The following is a 14,423-nucleotide window of genomic DNA, read 5'->3' as shown; positions in this document are numbered from 1 at the left end:
CCAACTGTTTCGAAATTAGTTGATTCATGTTGTCAATGGGTTTTCCTTGTAGTGTTTGTATGTAATCATGAAATGTTGAATGCCATGTCTAGTGGGGCCTTGTTTTTTATGTAAACTATTCTAATTCATACCTTATTCAAAGTTATAGTTGTTCTGAATATTACTACTCCTAATCCCTTACCCCCACTTTTCAAAAAGTCACGTCCTTTTTCTGAAAATTTCTAAATTCACATTGCTGTATGCATTCAGTAACATGGGGGATTTTGTTTCTGTACTCTTTAATAGTAAATTCAAACCCAAGCGATTTAATTGTTAATTAATGCCTGAGATGTGATTAATAAATGTGACCTTCATGTTAATTGTTTTGACAATATTTATCTTTAGACTACTGAAGTCGGCTGAGAAGATACATAAAGAAGCGGAACTGCACGAGTCCCTGGGAGATGAGGAGAAGGCATACATTATGTGCATGAAGTACTTTAATGTGGTCACTTTAATCAGAAAGTCTGCCGAATACAAAAAACATAAGGTATGGAGAGTGTCAGCGATGGAGGGGGTGTATCAACCGAGAGGGGTGGGGAGGTGTCATCAGTTTAAGAATGTGTGAGAGCCACTGAAGGAGTATAAACTGAGAGTTGGGGGGGGGGGGGGGGGGGGAGGCAGGTACTAAAGAGTTTTGGTCACTGCAATTATTTATTATTTTTGCAGGATTATGATTTCTGAAACATATTGGTGCAAACATCGTTTGGTTATTCATTGCTAAGAAAACAAATTTTATTTGCTGGAGACATTACTAAGGCTGAAACAATTCACCGAAATATCAATACTGTTCAATATAAATGCTCGATTTAATGTTTAATTCATTTAAATATCAATACTGTTCAATATAAACGCTCGATTTAATATTCGATTCATTGAAATATCAATACTGTTCAATATAAACGCTCGATTTAATGTTTTATTCATTGAAATATCAATACTGTTCAATATAAATGCTTTATTTATTGTTCGATTCATTGAAATATCAATACTGTTTAATATAAATGCTCTGTTCAATATAAACGCTCGATTCAATGCTCGATTCGTTGAAATATCAATACTGTTCAATATAAATGCTCTGTTCAATATAAATGCTCGATTCAATGTTCGATTCATTGAAATATCAATACTGTTCAATATAAATGCTCGATTCAATGTTTGATTCATTGAAATATAATTACTGTTCAATATAAATGCTCGATTCAATGTTCGATTAATTGAAATATGAATACTGTTCAATATATATTAAACGCACAATTTAATGTTCAATTCGTTGAAATCTTAATACTGCTCAAAATAAACACTCGATTGAATGTTCGATTCATTGAAATATCAATACTGTTCAATATAAATGCTCGATTTAATGTTCGATTCTTTAAAAGATGAATACTGTTCAATATAAATGCTCAATTTAATGTTCGATTCATTGAAATATGAATATTTTTCAATATAAACGCTCGATTTAATGTTCGATTCGTCAAAATATCAATACTGTTCAATGTAAATGCACGATGCAGTGTTCCATTCATTGAAATATCAATACTGTTCAATATAAACGCTCGATTCAATGTTCCATTCATTGTCTTGATCTTCGGTTTGATACATTTTTTAAAATTTGGTTTGGTAAAATACACCAGGCTTTACTTATTGTTTATACATACAAGAGGGGTTAAATGGGATCTAATGATGGTCAGACTGTTATAAGCCCTGAGTCTGACAAAAACAGTGATGAACTTAATCAGTTTAACCTACAGAGCCAACAGAAGCATCTTATTGTGTGGCTGTTGGGAAAAATTTTGCTTCTAAAATCAGTCTTAAATCATGACTGTGAATCTTCATGATTAAATTTTCCTTCAAAGTTATTACTGGTTATTTTCTTTAAAATGTATCATATTAAAAATATTGAATCGTGGCACATGCATTGCAATATGTATTGTGAGAACCCCATTAAGTTGAAAGAACTTGTGTTTAAGCCATGTGTATAATATGCACTTATACAATAAAAGATGTTCAAAATCATTACATATCGTATCTTGAAGGGGCATATTGTTTCAGCCCTAGACATAATATGCCTGAGTATTTAGATGAAATGAAAATAAGGGCAACTCTTTTACCTTTAAAATCAAATCAGGATTGTTGTACATGTATTGAAACAAGGACTGATGACTGTGTAATCTCTGGATTTCAGGACTATTTTGACAGTTTGATTGGACAGAAGAATTTACTAAAATCTATTAACAAAGCTGAGGAACTGTCTGCAAACCTGAAGGACAGGTAAATATGTGTCCTTTCTGACTGCAGGGAATGAAATTAACCTCTCCATCATCAGTGATTCCTTATTATGAGCTTGTTCTATTGAACTGTGCCTTATGGTATTTATAGATATGAGTTGGCTGAGGCTGAGGAAGTAGCCAGCAAGTTATCTCCCCTTGAAGATAATCCTCATCCAAAGGAAGAACCTGTCAGAACGGAAGAGGAAGTTAAAAAACCAATTGAAACAGAAAACACCGACAAACCAGGTAAACATGAACTGGGATCAGGTAAACATGAACTGGGATCAGGTAAACATGAACTGGGATCAGGTGAATATGAACTGGGATCAAGTAAACATGAACTGGGATCAGGTGAATATGAACTGGGATCAGGTAAACATGAACTGGGATCAGGTAAACATGAACTGGGATCAAGTAAACATGAACTGGGATCAGATAACTATGAACTGGGATCAAGTAAACAGGATCTGGGATCAGGTAAACATGAACTGGGATCAGGTGAACATGAACTGGGATCAAGTAAACATGAACTGGGATCAGGTAAACATGACCTGGGATCAGATAAACATGTAGTTCATCTGTACCACTATCCAGTATGTATACATAGTGAATAATCATTTTCCCTTCTGTAAGAATTTGTTGTCAGTGTCTTTGCATTTAACAGGTCTGATAATCCTGGTTTAGACCAACTTTAACCATTGCAACACAGTTCATTGTCATGACTACTGATTGAATTCTCTTGAAATCGAATTGGCCATTGTGGTAGAGAATTGTTCACGCATGGTATCTTATTAAAATTTGACACAAGTTCATTAATACTGTAGTTGAAGGCCAATACTCATCTTATCAAATTTTATATCTAAAGAAAAGATGACTCATTTGCACGTTGGTGTTTAAAGAAAGATAACTCTAAATCCTTTGGAACATTTTGTATTAGACAGTACATATGTAAAGAAATTGTGAAAGTTCACTCATCACCAATTTTTTCAGAGAACAACAACATTCATGACATATTTTATCTAAACAAAGAAATAAAAATTCTAATTTTTATGCTTGATATTTTCTATAAACATAGTTGTAGATTAAAAGTTTTAGTTTCCATTTTACAATGTCACAATTTAAAAGAAAAATTTCATTTTTGACATTACAAGAAGGTATGAAGTGTGATTTTCACACCAGCTTACTTGATGAAGCACTGATGTGTGAAACATCATAGTTCATTTTCTCATGTTTTACCAGATATGAAATTTATTTTTTAGATCTACATTCTACTTTAATTTCTGTCAGAATTCTTAACCATTAAAGTAGACGTACTATATTCCCTAGTTTCATACATGTACATGCATTGTTCACAACCATAGTGCATTCCTGAGGAAATGGATGTCAATTTGTAAGAGATATCAAAGGCAAAAACATGATTGTATAATGTATATATGATAAAATGACTCCAAGCTTGGAGAACTACTGAAAGTGATACACTACAAAAAATATTCTATAGAATTGTGTTTTGATCTGTCGGATTGACTGCTTTTTCAGTGGAGCCTGCCCCACAGGCTGACGGCAGAATAACCCCGGTGGAACTGTACCGTTTGTTAAATGACAAGGAGACTAATTTGATTATTATGGACGTACGGCCAGCTTCACAGTATGGAGAATCACACATCAAACACGATGCCTGTATCAGCGTGCCAGCGGAAGTCATCAAACCAGGGTATGTAGCAAGAAAACTCAGCTCTTATAGTTCATACTAAACATGATGCCTGTATCAGCCTGCCAGCGGAAGTCATCAAACCAGGGTATGTAGCAAGAAAACTCAGCTCTTATAGTTCATACTAAACACGATGCCTGTATCAGCCTGCCAGCGGAAGTCATCAAACCAGGGTATGTAGCAAGACAACTCAGCTCTTATAGTTCATACTAAACTCAGCTCTCATAGCAAATACTAAACTCAGCTCTTATAGTTCATACTAAACTCACCTCTCATAGCAAATACTAAACTCAGCTCTCATAGCCAATACTAAACTCAGCTCTTATAGCTAATACTAAACTCAGTTCTCATAGCTAATGCCAAATTCAACTTTCATAGCAAATACTAAACTAAAATTTCATTGCTGATAATATACTCAGCTCTCATAGCTAATAGTAAACTCAACTCTTATAGCTAATACTAAACTCAACTCTCATAGCTAATACTAAACTCAACTCTCATAGCTAATACTAAACTCAATTCTCATAGCTAAAATACTAAAATTAAATCTCATAGCTAATACTAAACTCAATTATCATAGGTAATACTCAACTCAGCTCTCATTGCTAATACTAAACTCAAATCACATAGCTAATAGTAAACTCAGCTCTCATAGCTAATACTAAACTCGGGTCTCATTGCTAATACTAAACTCAAATCACATATAGCTAATAGTAAACTCAGCTCTTATAGCTAATACCAAACTCAGCTCTCATTATTAAAACAAAACTCAACCCTCATAGCTAATAGTAAACTCAGCTCTCATTGCTAATTATAGTAAACTCGACTCTCATTGCTAGGCATTTTATTGGTACTATGGCACTTTTCACAAAATAACTTATAACTAAGATAAAAAGAATCAGTCTTAGACTACCTTGCAATGGAATACAGATCACAGGGTCCTAAGTGCAGTGCAAGTGTGCAGGTTGTATACAGATCACGGGGTCATAAGTGCAGTGTAAGTGTGCAGGTTGAATACAGATCACGGGGTCATAAGTGCAGTGTAAGTGTGCAGGTTGTCCCATCCATGGATTTAATCTTTATATCAATTCAGAAATTCTTTAAAAGGTGAAATATAGGGAAATTGAAAAAGTTTACAGAGTTCATCTTAATTGCAAAGAGGACATCTAAATTTGTTGAAATTCTGGTATTCTATAGACCATTCTCAGTTGCATATGTTTAAGGAACGAATTTCAAAGTTGTTGTAATATCGGAATTCATGAATTTAAATATTTACATTTGCCAATGCACTTCCTTCCTTATATGACAGTACTAATGAAATTGATGTTTAATTTCGTGTGACATGAAATTGGTCATGTGATCAGTTTGTTCTTGCGTATGAATACAATCACCGCTTCAAAAGTCAGTTCCTGTATTTTCACCTGGCTTCTTGCTTATGCAATGCAGTGGGGGATTTAGACACACATCCCCTCTAGCCACAAATTTAAATAATAGAAATAGTGTGAGTAAAATTCCAGATTGGCACCCAAAATGGCTATTAAAGCATTTTGGCTAATACTTGACTTTCACACACACCCTTTCATAAACCCTGGATCCGCCACTGCAATGACATCATAACAGAAATAAACGCAGCAGGATATTTATACAGTTTATTTATAAAAATAAGAATTTCATCAATTTATAAAAGAGAAACATTAAACATATATCCTTCTGTTGTTTCATTTTATACAGTTTTAAATACCGTCTGCAACTTCTGCATGGTGAATTTATAAAATAAAGTTCTATGATATTGGAAGCGAAAACATGTAGGCAGAGTTATAAGCCTACATGTATTTACTTCATGATGATAAGTTAACCTGTTGTTTCCTGGCAACTTCCATCACAGCTATGACTCGGCATGATTATAAGCGAGGCTGGTTTCGAGGCTCAAAAAATTTACATGTTCATGTCAGGGTACCGGTGCGAGTCTTCATTAAAATCCTACAACAGAAATCTCTCGAGTGAACAAAAACTCCGTCAGTTCATTTTTATTTTATTTTACACACACTGAAGGTAAATAAAAGACGCAACCTACCTGTACTTGGTCTAAATCTGTCCTACTGTCTTGAATCGTCTCCTTCATGGCTACAACCGCGAGTCCTAACGATGAACATACCGTTGTTTCTTTCCAAAAACCTGACTAAGAGCTTAACGTTAACTTGACCCATCATATCCACCATCAATTCTCTCAGATCCTTTGAATTTCTGTCGAAATCTGTATCAACAATTGCGCTTTTCAACTTAATAAGCTAGACGGACGCCAGTTTCTCCATCGCTGATCGCAACCAAATCACACCACGGATGTAGTTTACTCCGCTCTTCTTGTCATTTCAGTTAACTTTACCCTCTAAATTACCTTTATTTTTACACATGTTTCGTCTTTTTTTAACATTTTTAATTATATATCTATATCTTATATTCTCTTTGATATTGTTCCTAATTTTTTATTCGATAAAACTCTTATGAACTATATTTTGTGTTCTGCGATCGTTATTTTGATCATCTGCTACATAATCATGGAAGCTCAGTAAGAACACAAATCAAAATAGAAAATATAAATATAAGAAATAAAATATCATTTTTGAATGTTATTGGGATATGACATGAAGTTGGTACGTGATCAAATCTACTATAACGCCCTTCGGGCGTTATAGGATTTGATCACGTGACCAACTTCATGTCATATCCCAACAACATTCAAAAATGATATCTTATTTCTTAAATGATAAAGCATCAGTAAATGTAAATACTTTTTGTGTGTGTATCGATACTGATAATGATCTTTTGAAGTATTGGAGTGCAGAACATTCAACATCATCTTGGTTGTTTTTAAAATTTCTAATATCATGAAAATCTAATAAGACTCCAAACTCCCACAATGGGAGATTTATAGTTTGGGGGTTTGTGTAATTGGCATAAAAGATGGTGCTCTGGTTCAATCTCGAGTTAAAACCCAGTGTCTGCCAGCTCATCCACTCGCTGTAGGGCTTGATTGATATCCAGCATCTCTTTCACGTACATTTCATTCCTCTGTTAACTGTATGTACCTGTACTCCATGTTTCAGAACGACCGTGACCTACATAGAAATGGCACTGTCAGAAGAGGCCAAAGGTCAGTGGAGGAAAAGAGGTCAAACTGACCACATTATCTTACTGGACTGGAACTCCACCCTGAGTCAGGTCACCATAGCAACACCACTGCGAACACTCAAGGATGCCTTGTTTAAAGTGTGTAAATAATAACTAAATATGCGTGAACATACATGTAATTGTTTAGTTCTCTTAAGAGTTTTGTTTCATTGCTAATTCAAGCCCTGCACTTAGTAGTATTATCTTTGCAATATACATGTAAATTATTTTTGAGAAAATTGAAAACTCTACATGTTGCACAGAACTGTCCCAAGTGCATATCTATCACAAACTTGTTATGAAAATGCTTAGGAATTTACACAACTATTAAGATGTATGAAGATATGGTGGTTGCCCTGCTCAAAGATTTGGGCTTTTCTTGGGCCTCTTTGATATCCTCCCACACTAATGATCCTCTCATGCAAACATCAAACAAAATAACACCCAAAACTATAACTAGATCCCATTAGAAATAAGCTCTCCCGTTTCCTGGTAGTTAGCATCTAAACAGAATAAAGACTTGTTATATTGAAGGATGAGTCAGAGATTAGGAATTTAATTGCGCTGTATGTGTGCTGTTTCAGTATGATTCTACAGTGATAATAAAGAGTGAGCCGTTAGTCCTGGAGGGGGGATACGACCAGTGGCTGATGTACTACCCCCAAGTCACCACCAACGCCAACGTGACCAACCCCACACAGGAGGGACCCATGTCATCAGCCCCATCATGTAAAAATTATATATTATAGAATTCCTGAATACTTTAAGAGATAATATGTGTTTGCATGGTAAAAAATAACAAAATAATTTATGTTACAAGTAATTTGACAAGAAATTCAACTTGCTGTTGCTCAGAATGGCTGAAATTAAGTAAGATTTAAGAACTGTCAGTAACGGATCTAAGCTTAATGTGTCTCGGCTAAAGAGAATGCATTTTTTGATATAAAATATTCTGTTTTTCAGTGGATTTTGATTACCCTGACTTTGATGAAGATTTCTCTCTTACTCCTAAACCCAAACCAAAGCCTGAAGTAGAGGCTTCGTCAGACCCACTGGGTCTGCTCAACAATGTGCCTGACACTGCTAAACCTCCAATACCGACGTCAGGGGGCCAGGCCAGACCCAGCGTGGACAGGTCCACCAAACCCAAACCCTCCCCCTCAAACAACAGCCTGAATTCTATACACAATGTCTTCCCCACCTCCCAGACTGACAGTAAGACAATATCAGTGCCTAAGAATAACTTGATGGCTGAGGCACAAAGGAAGGAGAAGAGGGCAGCTGAGGAGGTGGTGAGGAGTAAGGAGGAGGAGATGAGGATCCAGACAGAGAAAGATAAGGAAGCTGAGGAGCAGGAGGCAAAAAGACAGAAGTTACAGAGGGAGATACAGGTAATGTAATATATAGGTATTATAAACAGCTATCACAAAGGTATTACAAACAGGTAACACAAAGGTATGACAAACAGGTAACACAAAGGTATTACAAACAGGTAAAACAAAGGTAAGACAAACAGGTAACACAAAGGTATGACAAACAGGTAACACAAAGGTATGACAAACAGGTAACACAAAGGTATGACAAACAGGTAACACAAAGGTAAGACAAACAGGTAACACAAAGGTATGACAAACAGGTAACACAAAGGTATGACAAATTGGTAACACAAAGGTATGACAAACAGGTAATACAAAGGTATGACAAACAGGTAACACAAAGGTATGACTAACAGGTAACACAAAGGTATGACTAACAGGTAATGTGACACAAGAGTGTTATCAGAAAATGTGATAACATGCAAAGGTTTTACAAATAAATGAACACAAGGAGATAATCAGGCTGTACTTTTGTACAAACTGTAATTTACATGTAAGAATTTTATAACCAACATTGAAATTTTAACTATGTAATTGGACTTCATAATGATTTAAGATAAGGACTTTATGTATGCTGTATTCTGCATTTACTGTATGTATTGGTAATTAGAGGATGTAACAATATACTGGTATAACATCAATGTATTGCGAGGCAATAAGATTTTCTATTGAATCATGATACAAAACAAAATAATGTACTTTTTCAATGTTTAGTGATACCATTTCTTGTTAATTAAAATCATCCGTCGTGTTGGTTTCTTTACTAGACTTGTAAAAATTAAGCTTTTATATATGGCTCCTTACAACCTGTTCACGTAAGATGGTAGGAGAATCGTCCTAGTACAATCACAGGCTTCACAAAAAGGCTAAAAGCAAACCTGATTTTGGACAAAAGTTAAGAAAGCATTATTAATTTTCTGTATAAATCAGTAGAAACATGAAGAACAATTACATTTTAAAACTGATTAATGGTAGAAGAATTAATTAAATTATACAATGTAGTACTTTTTATTGAAAAAAAAAATCTCAATTTGTAGTGATATGGCCATAGTGTATCACAATATATCATGATAGATCTCAACCCCATCATTAGACCCCTATTGGTCATACAGAATTTGGCAGTAGAAAGGAAAAGTCCTATATGACCCATTCATATGCTTACGGGTAGTGGATGGAATTTGTCATTCAATGTCTGTCTCCTTACCTTCAGGAGCTGGAGCGGTTAAAAATGGAGCAGGCTAGAGATGTGGCCGATTTGATGAGAAAGAAAAAGGCCATTGTAGAGGAAAATCAGGGAGATTCGAGGACAGACTCTCACAAGAAGGGAGAGGAGGAAAGGTTAGACCATAGAGTGTGTTCACTGTGTTCTAAAGTAAGTGTTAGGCTCAGCATAGAGTGTGTTCACTGTGTTCTAAAGCAAGTGTTAGGCTCAGCATAGAGTGTGTTTCACTGTGTTCTAAAGCAAGTGTTAGGCTCAGCATAGAGTGTGTTCACTGTGTTCTAAAGCAAGTGTTAGGCTCTGTGTAGTTTGATAACCACCTAATGTACTGATATATGGAGTGCCTGGATTAAAACAACATGATGGGCAGCTCTCATGTGGTTGTTAAATCCAGGCATTTTTCTGAAAGAGGAAGGGAGTTCTGTCTTATCTAATTTTAGAGAGGGAGTTTTACAATTAGCAAACTAATTACAGAATGAAAAGTACATATGAAAGAGAAATCTGATTTAAAAGATTTTAATACAGTAAAATATCTCTATCTCGAAGTCCGAGGGACTTTGAAAAAACTTTGAGATATCCGGGGGTTCGAGATATCCAAAATTGATCTTGAGTATATCATTTTTTCAAGGAGGATATTTGATGTTTCAAAGATGAAGCATGTATTATTAAATGCGTTATCGTTATTGTGAGCATTACCTTCAAGCGTACTTCGGCAATTTTGTACGTTTATTTAACCCAAATGTTAATGATATAGCGTGTATCATTCAAAACACTACCCCTGAAATCGGGCGTGTTAGTTCATGATTGGCGGTGAACTTCATGCATAATATTGGAAGGCTTCACTAATCACCCAAGCTGTTGAACCAATTATTGCGACCTGGGACTACTCGCAAAAGGGGAGCGTGGATTAGCGGTTAGTAATTATAATTGGTGTAGTCGCGGGCGTGAATGTGTGACTTGACGACGTCAGGTATGGTAAGCAGAGCGGAAAATTGACTGCACTTCGAGATAAACCAGGTGAATTTAGGGCATGGGACCTTGAAAATACTTCGACATAAGCAGGGTATTCGAGATTACCATGTTTGAAATAACAGAAGTTTTTAAAATCGTTTATATCGGGAAAAAGGCCGGGACCGGCGGTCGACTTCGACTCAAGCAGGGTATTCGAGATAAACCATATTCGAGATACAGATATTTTACTGTACTTTTTCTTGCAATGATATATGTCTGTTAATGTATTCTTATTGATCAGGTTATAGTTATGTTTACATAATTGTGTGATTTAGGAGAAAGGAGCTAGCCATACTTGACCTCGAGGAGAAGGAGAAGAGGCAGGTACAGGAGGAGATGGAGCGAGAGAAGCAGCGAAGACTGGAGGAAGTGGAGAGGCTGAGGCAGGAGAGGAAGAGAAGGGAAGAGGGCGAGGCAGACAGGAAGGTCAGGGGTGTTGTCAAAGTGGGGATTTACGATGATACTAATTACATATTGTATTATAAAGTCCTGGGGTGTGGATTTTATCATCAAATTTTGTATATTGACAAGATCAATCATGTTCTCAAAGTGGAATTTTCAGATGACATAATATTGTATATTGGAGGCCATGGATATTCTCAAAGTGAGGTATTATGATGATTAGAGGTCAGGGATGTTCTCAAAGTGAGATTTTACGACTACATGATATTTTAGGTCATCAAGATCAGAAGACCCTAACTCACGAAAGCACACACTTGCCATAAGGAATCCATCTCTCAGTTTTCTATCATAAAAGTGTCACATAGATTTAATGTATACAGATTGATTATATTCATGTACAGGCTTTAGAAAAGGCTAGAGAAAATGCCAAACTAGAAGAAGAGAGGCGTAAATTGGATCTTAAAAAAGCTGAAGATGAGGCACAGAGACTACTCGAGGAAGAGCAGAGACGAGCGGCACAACAAAAAGCTGAGGCAGACAAACTTGAGGCACAGAGAAAGGCTGAGGCAGATAAACTTGCAGCACAGCAAAAAGTTGAAGCTGACAGACTTGAGACACAGAAAAAGAAAGAGGAGGAAGAGCAAAGGGAGACAGAGAGGAGAAGGCAACAGGAGGAGGAGCAAAGGAAAGAGGAGGTAACTCTGAGGTCGAATCAGCATTCAGTATACTGACGGGCGCGATCATAACCATTTCCAGCCCTAAAATTTAAATATTCTGAAATTAATGTGAAATTCAGTATATCTCATCATGGACAAAGATAGAAACAAAAATAGAAAATTTTTGTAATTCTGATTTCAAATTTTGAAATATGATGAAAGAAAGTTGGCGATAATTTAACTATCTCCATGAATATTTCCTACATCTTAATTTTTGAGAGCGCTTCATGCCTACAAATCCTGAGTGCAATATGTGAACCAAAACTACAGTAATTTTGCATATTTACAACATTAAAACACAAAGCGTGATATGACTCATTTTGAGTCATTTTGTTCATACAAAATGAAGGTTACATGACTCATTTTGTTCATACTAATTGAAGGTTACACATTCAGTGCATATTTTCTGAAGTGAAAAAACTCAGAAAATGTCTGTTGAAAGAAAATGCCTGTAAATCTGCATATTCTTAGTATCACATAAAGCAAATGAATATCAAGATTCAAATGAGTCTGTATAAGCAATTTTTATTGCATCACAATTCATAAATCTGGCATAACCTTTTACAGGCATTCACGCTTCAAAATTTATTACATTTGTAAAACCAATGTTATTGTGGCCAGCTGAGGATTCTCTCTATATATGTGAATATCCTCGCCATTTTTCTAGCTTTGTGTTATTCATTATTAATTTTATAAACTTTAAGATTAACTGGTAATTAATTTTCTATGCAAAGGTTTTTTGTAGCTTATTAGTACATTGAGTCTACACTGTACATTCTTTCGACTTACGAATCATTTTTTGTCTGTGATTTGGGGAAAATGGTTATATCAAGCCTATCCTCAAAATTTTCTTATTGACTTCGAAACATTTCAGCCAAGTTTTGTGCCACTCTTCAAAGGAATGAATGAAAGGAAAGTCTACTTTCTACATTACTTAGGCAAACAGAATTCTAACCTGTAGGATAATTTTCAAATTAGTGTTTCCTTTGCCAAGACATGGAAGACATTTAAAACAAATGATAATCATATGATATAACAATAAAACCTATGCCAGAGCCTTGTTTCCACACACTTGCAGTAAGTGCTTAGGATACATTTGATATTATCATGTGACACAATACATTTTATTTTTAGTGCAAGATGCCTATATTTTAGGCTTAATCTGCTCAGATAATTGTCATTGAATTGTAATCATTTTGAAAAATAGTAATTTTCTGACAAAAACTTCATGGAGTGTTAAGACACCATGAAAGGATTAATTACTAAAATAACAATTAGTGTAATCAAAGGCTTAAAAAAGTTAATTACTTGGTTCTGGGGCCTTCCTGCATCTGTTAATCAATGCACATTAACCATTTTTATCCTTAAATGAATAAAATTAAATTTCTTCTTATGTGATCTTTTAATGCCAAAAATGAAACCTGGAATCCCTGTTCACATTTTAGATGCCCCTGTCTGTAAAGTGTTTGACTAAGTCTGGGTCATCTCGACGTTTGCTTTAACAGGTGATATTTTCCAAATGGTTGTCTGGGTTATGTAATCATGACAGCCTTAATGTCTGTACAGATACAAAAAGCCACAATGGTTATCTAGCCATGGCATATAGTGGGAAGTTTTTCCAATGCTTGCTCTGTGCTGAAACTGCTTAAAAGTTGTGACTTTTGAATTGAAATAAAAATTCCCTTTTGATAATCTTTTTTATTAGATAAAGTGGATACACCCCCCAACCCCCCTCCTTCATCTAATTTTGAGAAAATTGGTCGGAGAACCATGTAATTAATTTTTTTTGTCCAATCTTTTCAAAGAAAAAGAGCACTTATGTTGTTTATGTACGTGTTAATATACCACCAGAGCAAGCCTTAAGACTAAATCATATTTGAATAACCAACATTTTTTATGCTTTACGATTGTGACATATCACTTGCTGGTATTTTTTGACTGAGAATCCCCGAATCCCCAAATGACCTTGAATAGTGAATATGACATTTATTAGAAACCTAAAGTAACCACTTTATCTGTCCCTTAACACAGTATTTTAACCTATGATATCATATTTTGTATAAAGGTATGGTAAAAGTAAGTGGTAAGTGTTGTTAATGAAAAGTCACCAGGGTCCAAGATAAGGCCAAAAATAATTGTTTCTCAGGCCCCACCGCATCTGCTGAAAGGGTACCACATGGATTTTTTTTTTCAATCTATAGTTGTTTATTTATGTAAATGAGGTAACTCTTGTGTTATAGGTATTTATGTAAAACTTTCAGAAGGTTTTACTATTCAAAAATAAAAACTTCAGAAGGTTTTACTAAAATAAAAACTTCAGAAGGTTTTAATGAAATAGAAAGTATCTTTTTAATCAAGTAATTATTGAATGCATACTTATTTATGTGAAAGTATTTAAAGATACTAGTATAAATTCAATAGTTAGTAATGTGAGGCTATTTTTGACAGGAATAAAAATTCCATTGCTTATTCTGTATAAACATGTACATGAGAAAGAAAAGGTAACTCATT

At 35.1% G+C, this 14,423-nt stretch overlaps 1 protein-coding gene across 4 annotated transcripts in view; it reads left to right on the top strand.

Moving 5' to 3' along the window:
• LOC125662016 (ubiquitin carboxyl-terminal hydrolase 8-like) overlaps nucleotides 1–14,423 on the top strand; it is a 33,917-nt gene that overhangs the window by 3,549 nt on the left and 15,945 nt on the right. For 3 of the 4 annotated variants that reach the window (XM_048894188.2, XM_048894186.2, XM_048894187.2), the window contains exons 3-12: nucleotides 385–529; nucleotides 2,228–2,313; nucleotides 2,422–2,558; nucleotides 3,849–4,023; nucleotides 7,125–7,287; nucleotides 7,773–7,917; nucleotides 8,152–8,579; nucleotides 9,775–9,902; nucleotides 11,070–11,220; nucleotides 11,598–11,891. In XM_048894188.2, coding sequence (XP_048750145.2) covers nucleotides 385–529; nucleotides 2,228–2,313; nucleotides 2,422–2,558; nucleotides 3,849–4,023; nucleotides 7,125–7,287; nucleotides 7,773–7,917; nucleotides 8,152–8,579; nucleotides 9,775–9,902; nucleotides 11,070–11,220; nucleotides 11,598–11,891 — 1,852 coding nt within the window. Of the gene's footprint in view, nucleotides 1–384; nucleotides 530–2,227; nucleotides 2,314–2,421; nucleotides 2,559–3,848; nucleotides 4,024–4,083; nucleotides 4,194–7,124; nucleotides 7,288–7,772; nucleotides 7,918–8,151; nucleotides 8,580–9,774; nucleotides 9,903–11,069; nucleotides 11,221–11,597; nucleotides 11,892–14,423 lie in introns of those variants that run through there. The other variant, XM_056147113.1, reaches the window with a different exon arrangement.

This window comes from Ostrea edulis, chromosome 8 (assembly GCF_947568905.1).
Source record: "Ostrea edulis chromosome 8, xbOstEdul1.1, whole genome shotgun sequence".
Taxonomy (NCBI): Eukaryota; Metazoa; Mollusca; class Bivalvia; order Ostreida; family Ostreidae; genus Ostrea; species Ostrea edulis.
This window is presented reverse-complemented; position numbering and strand designations above follow the sequence as displayed.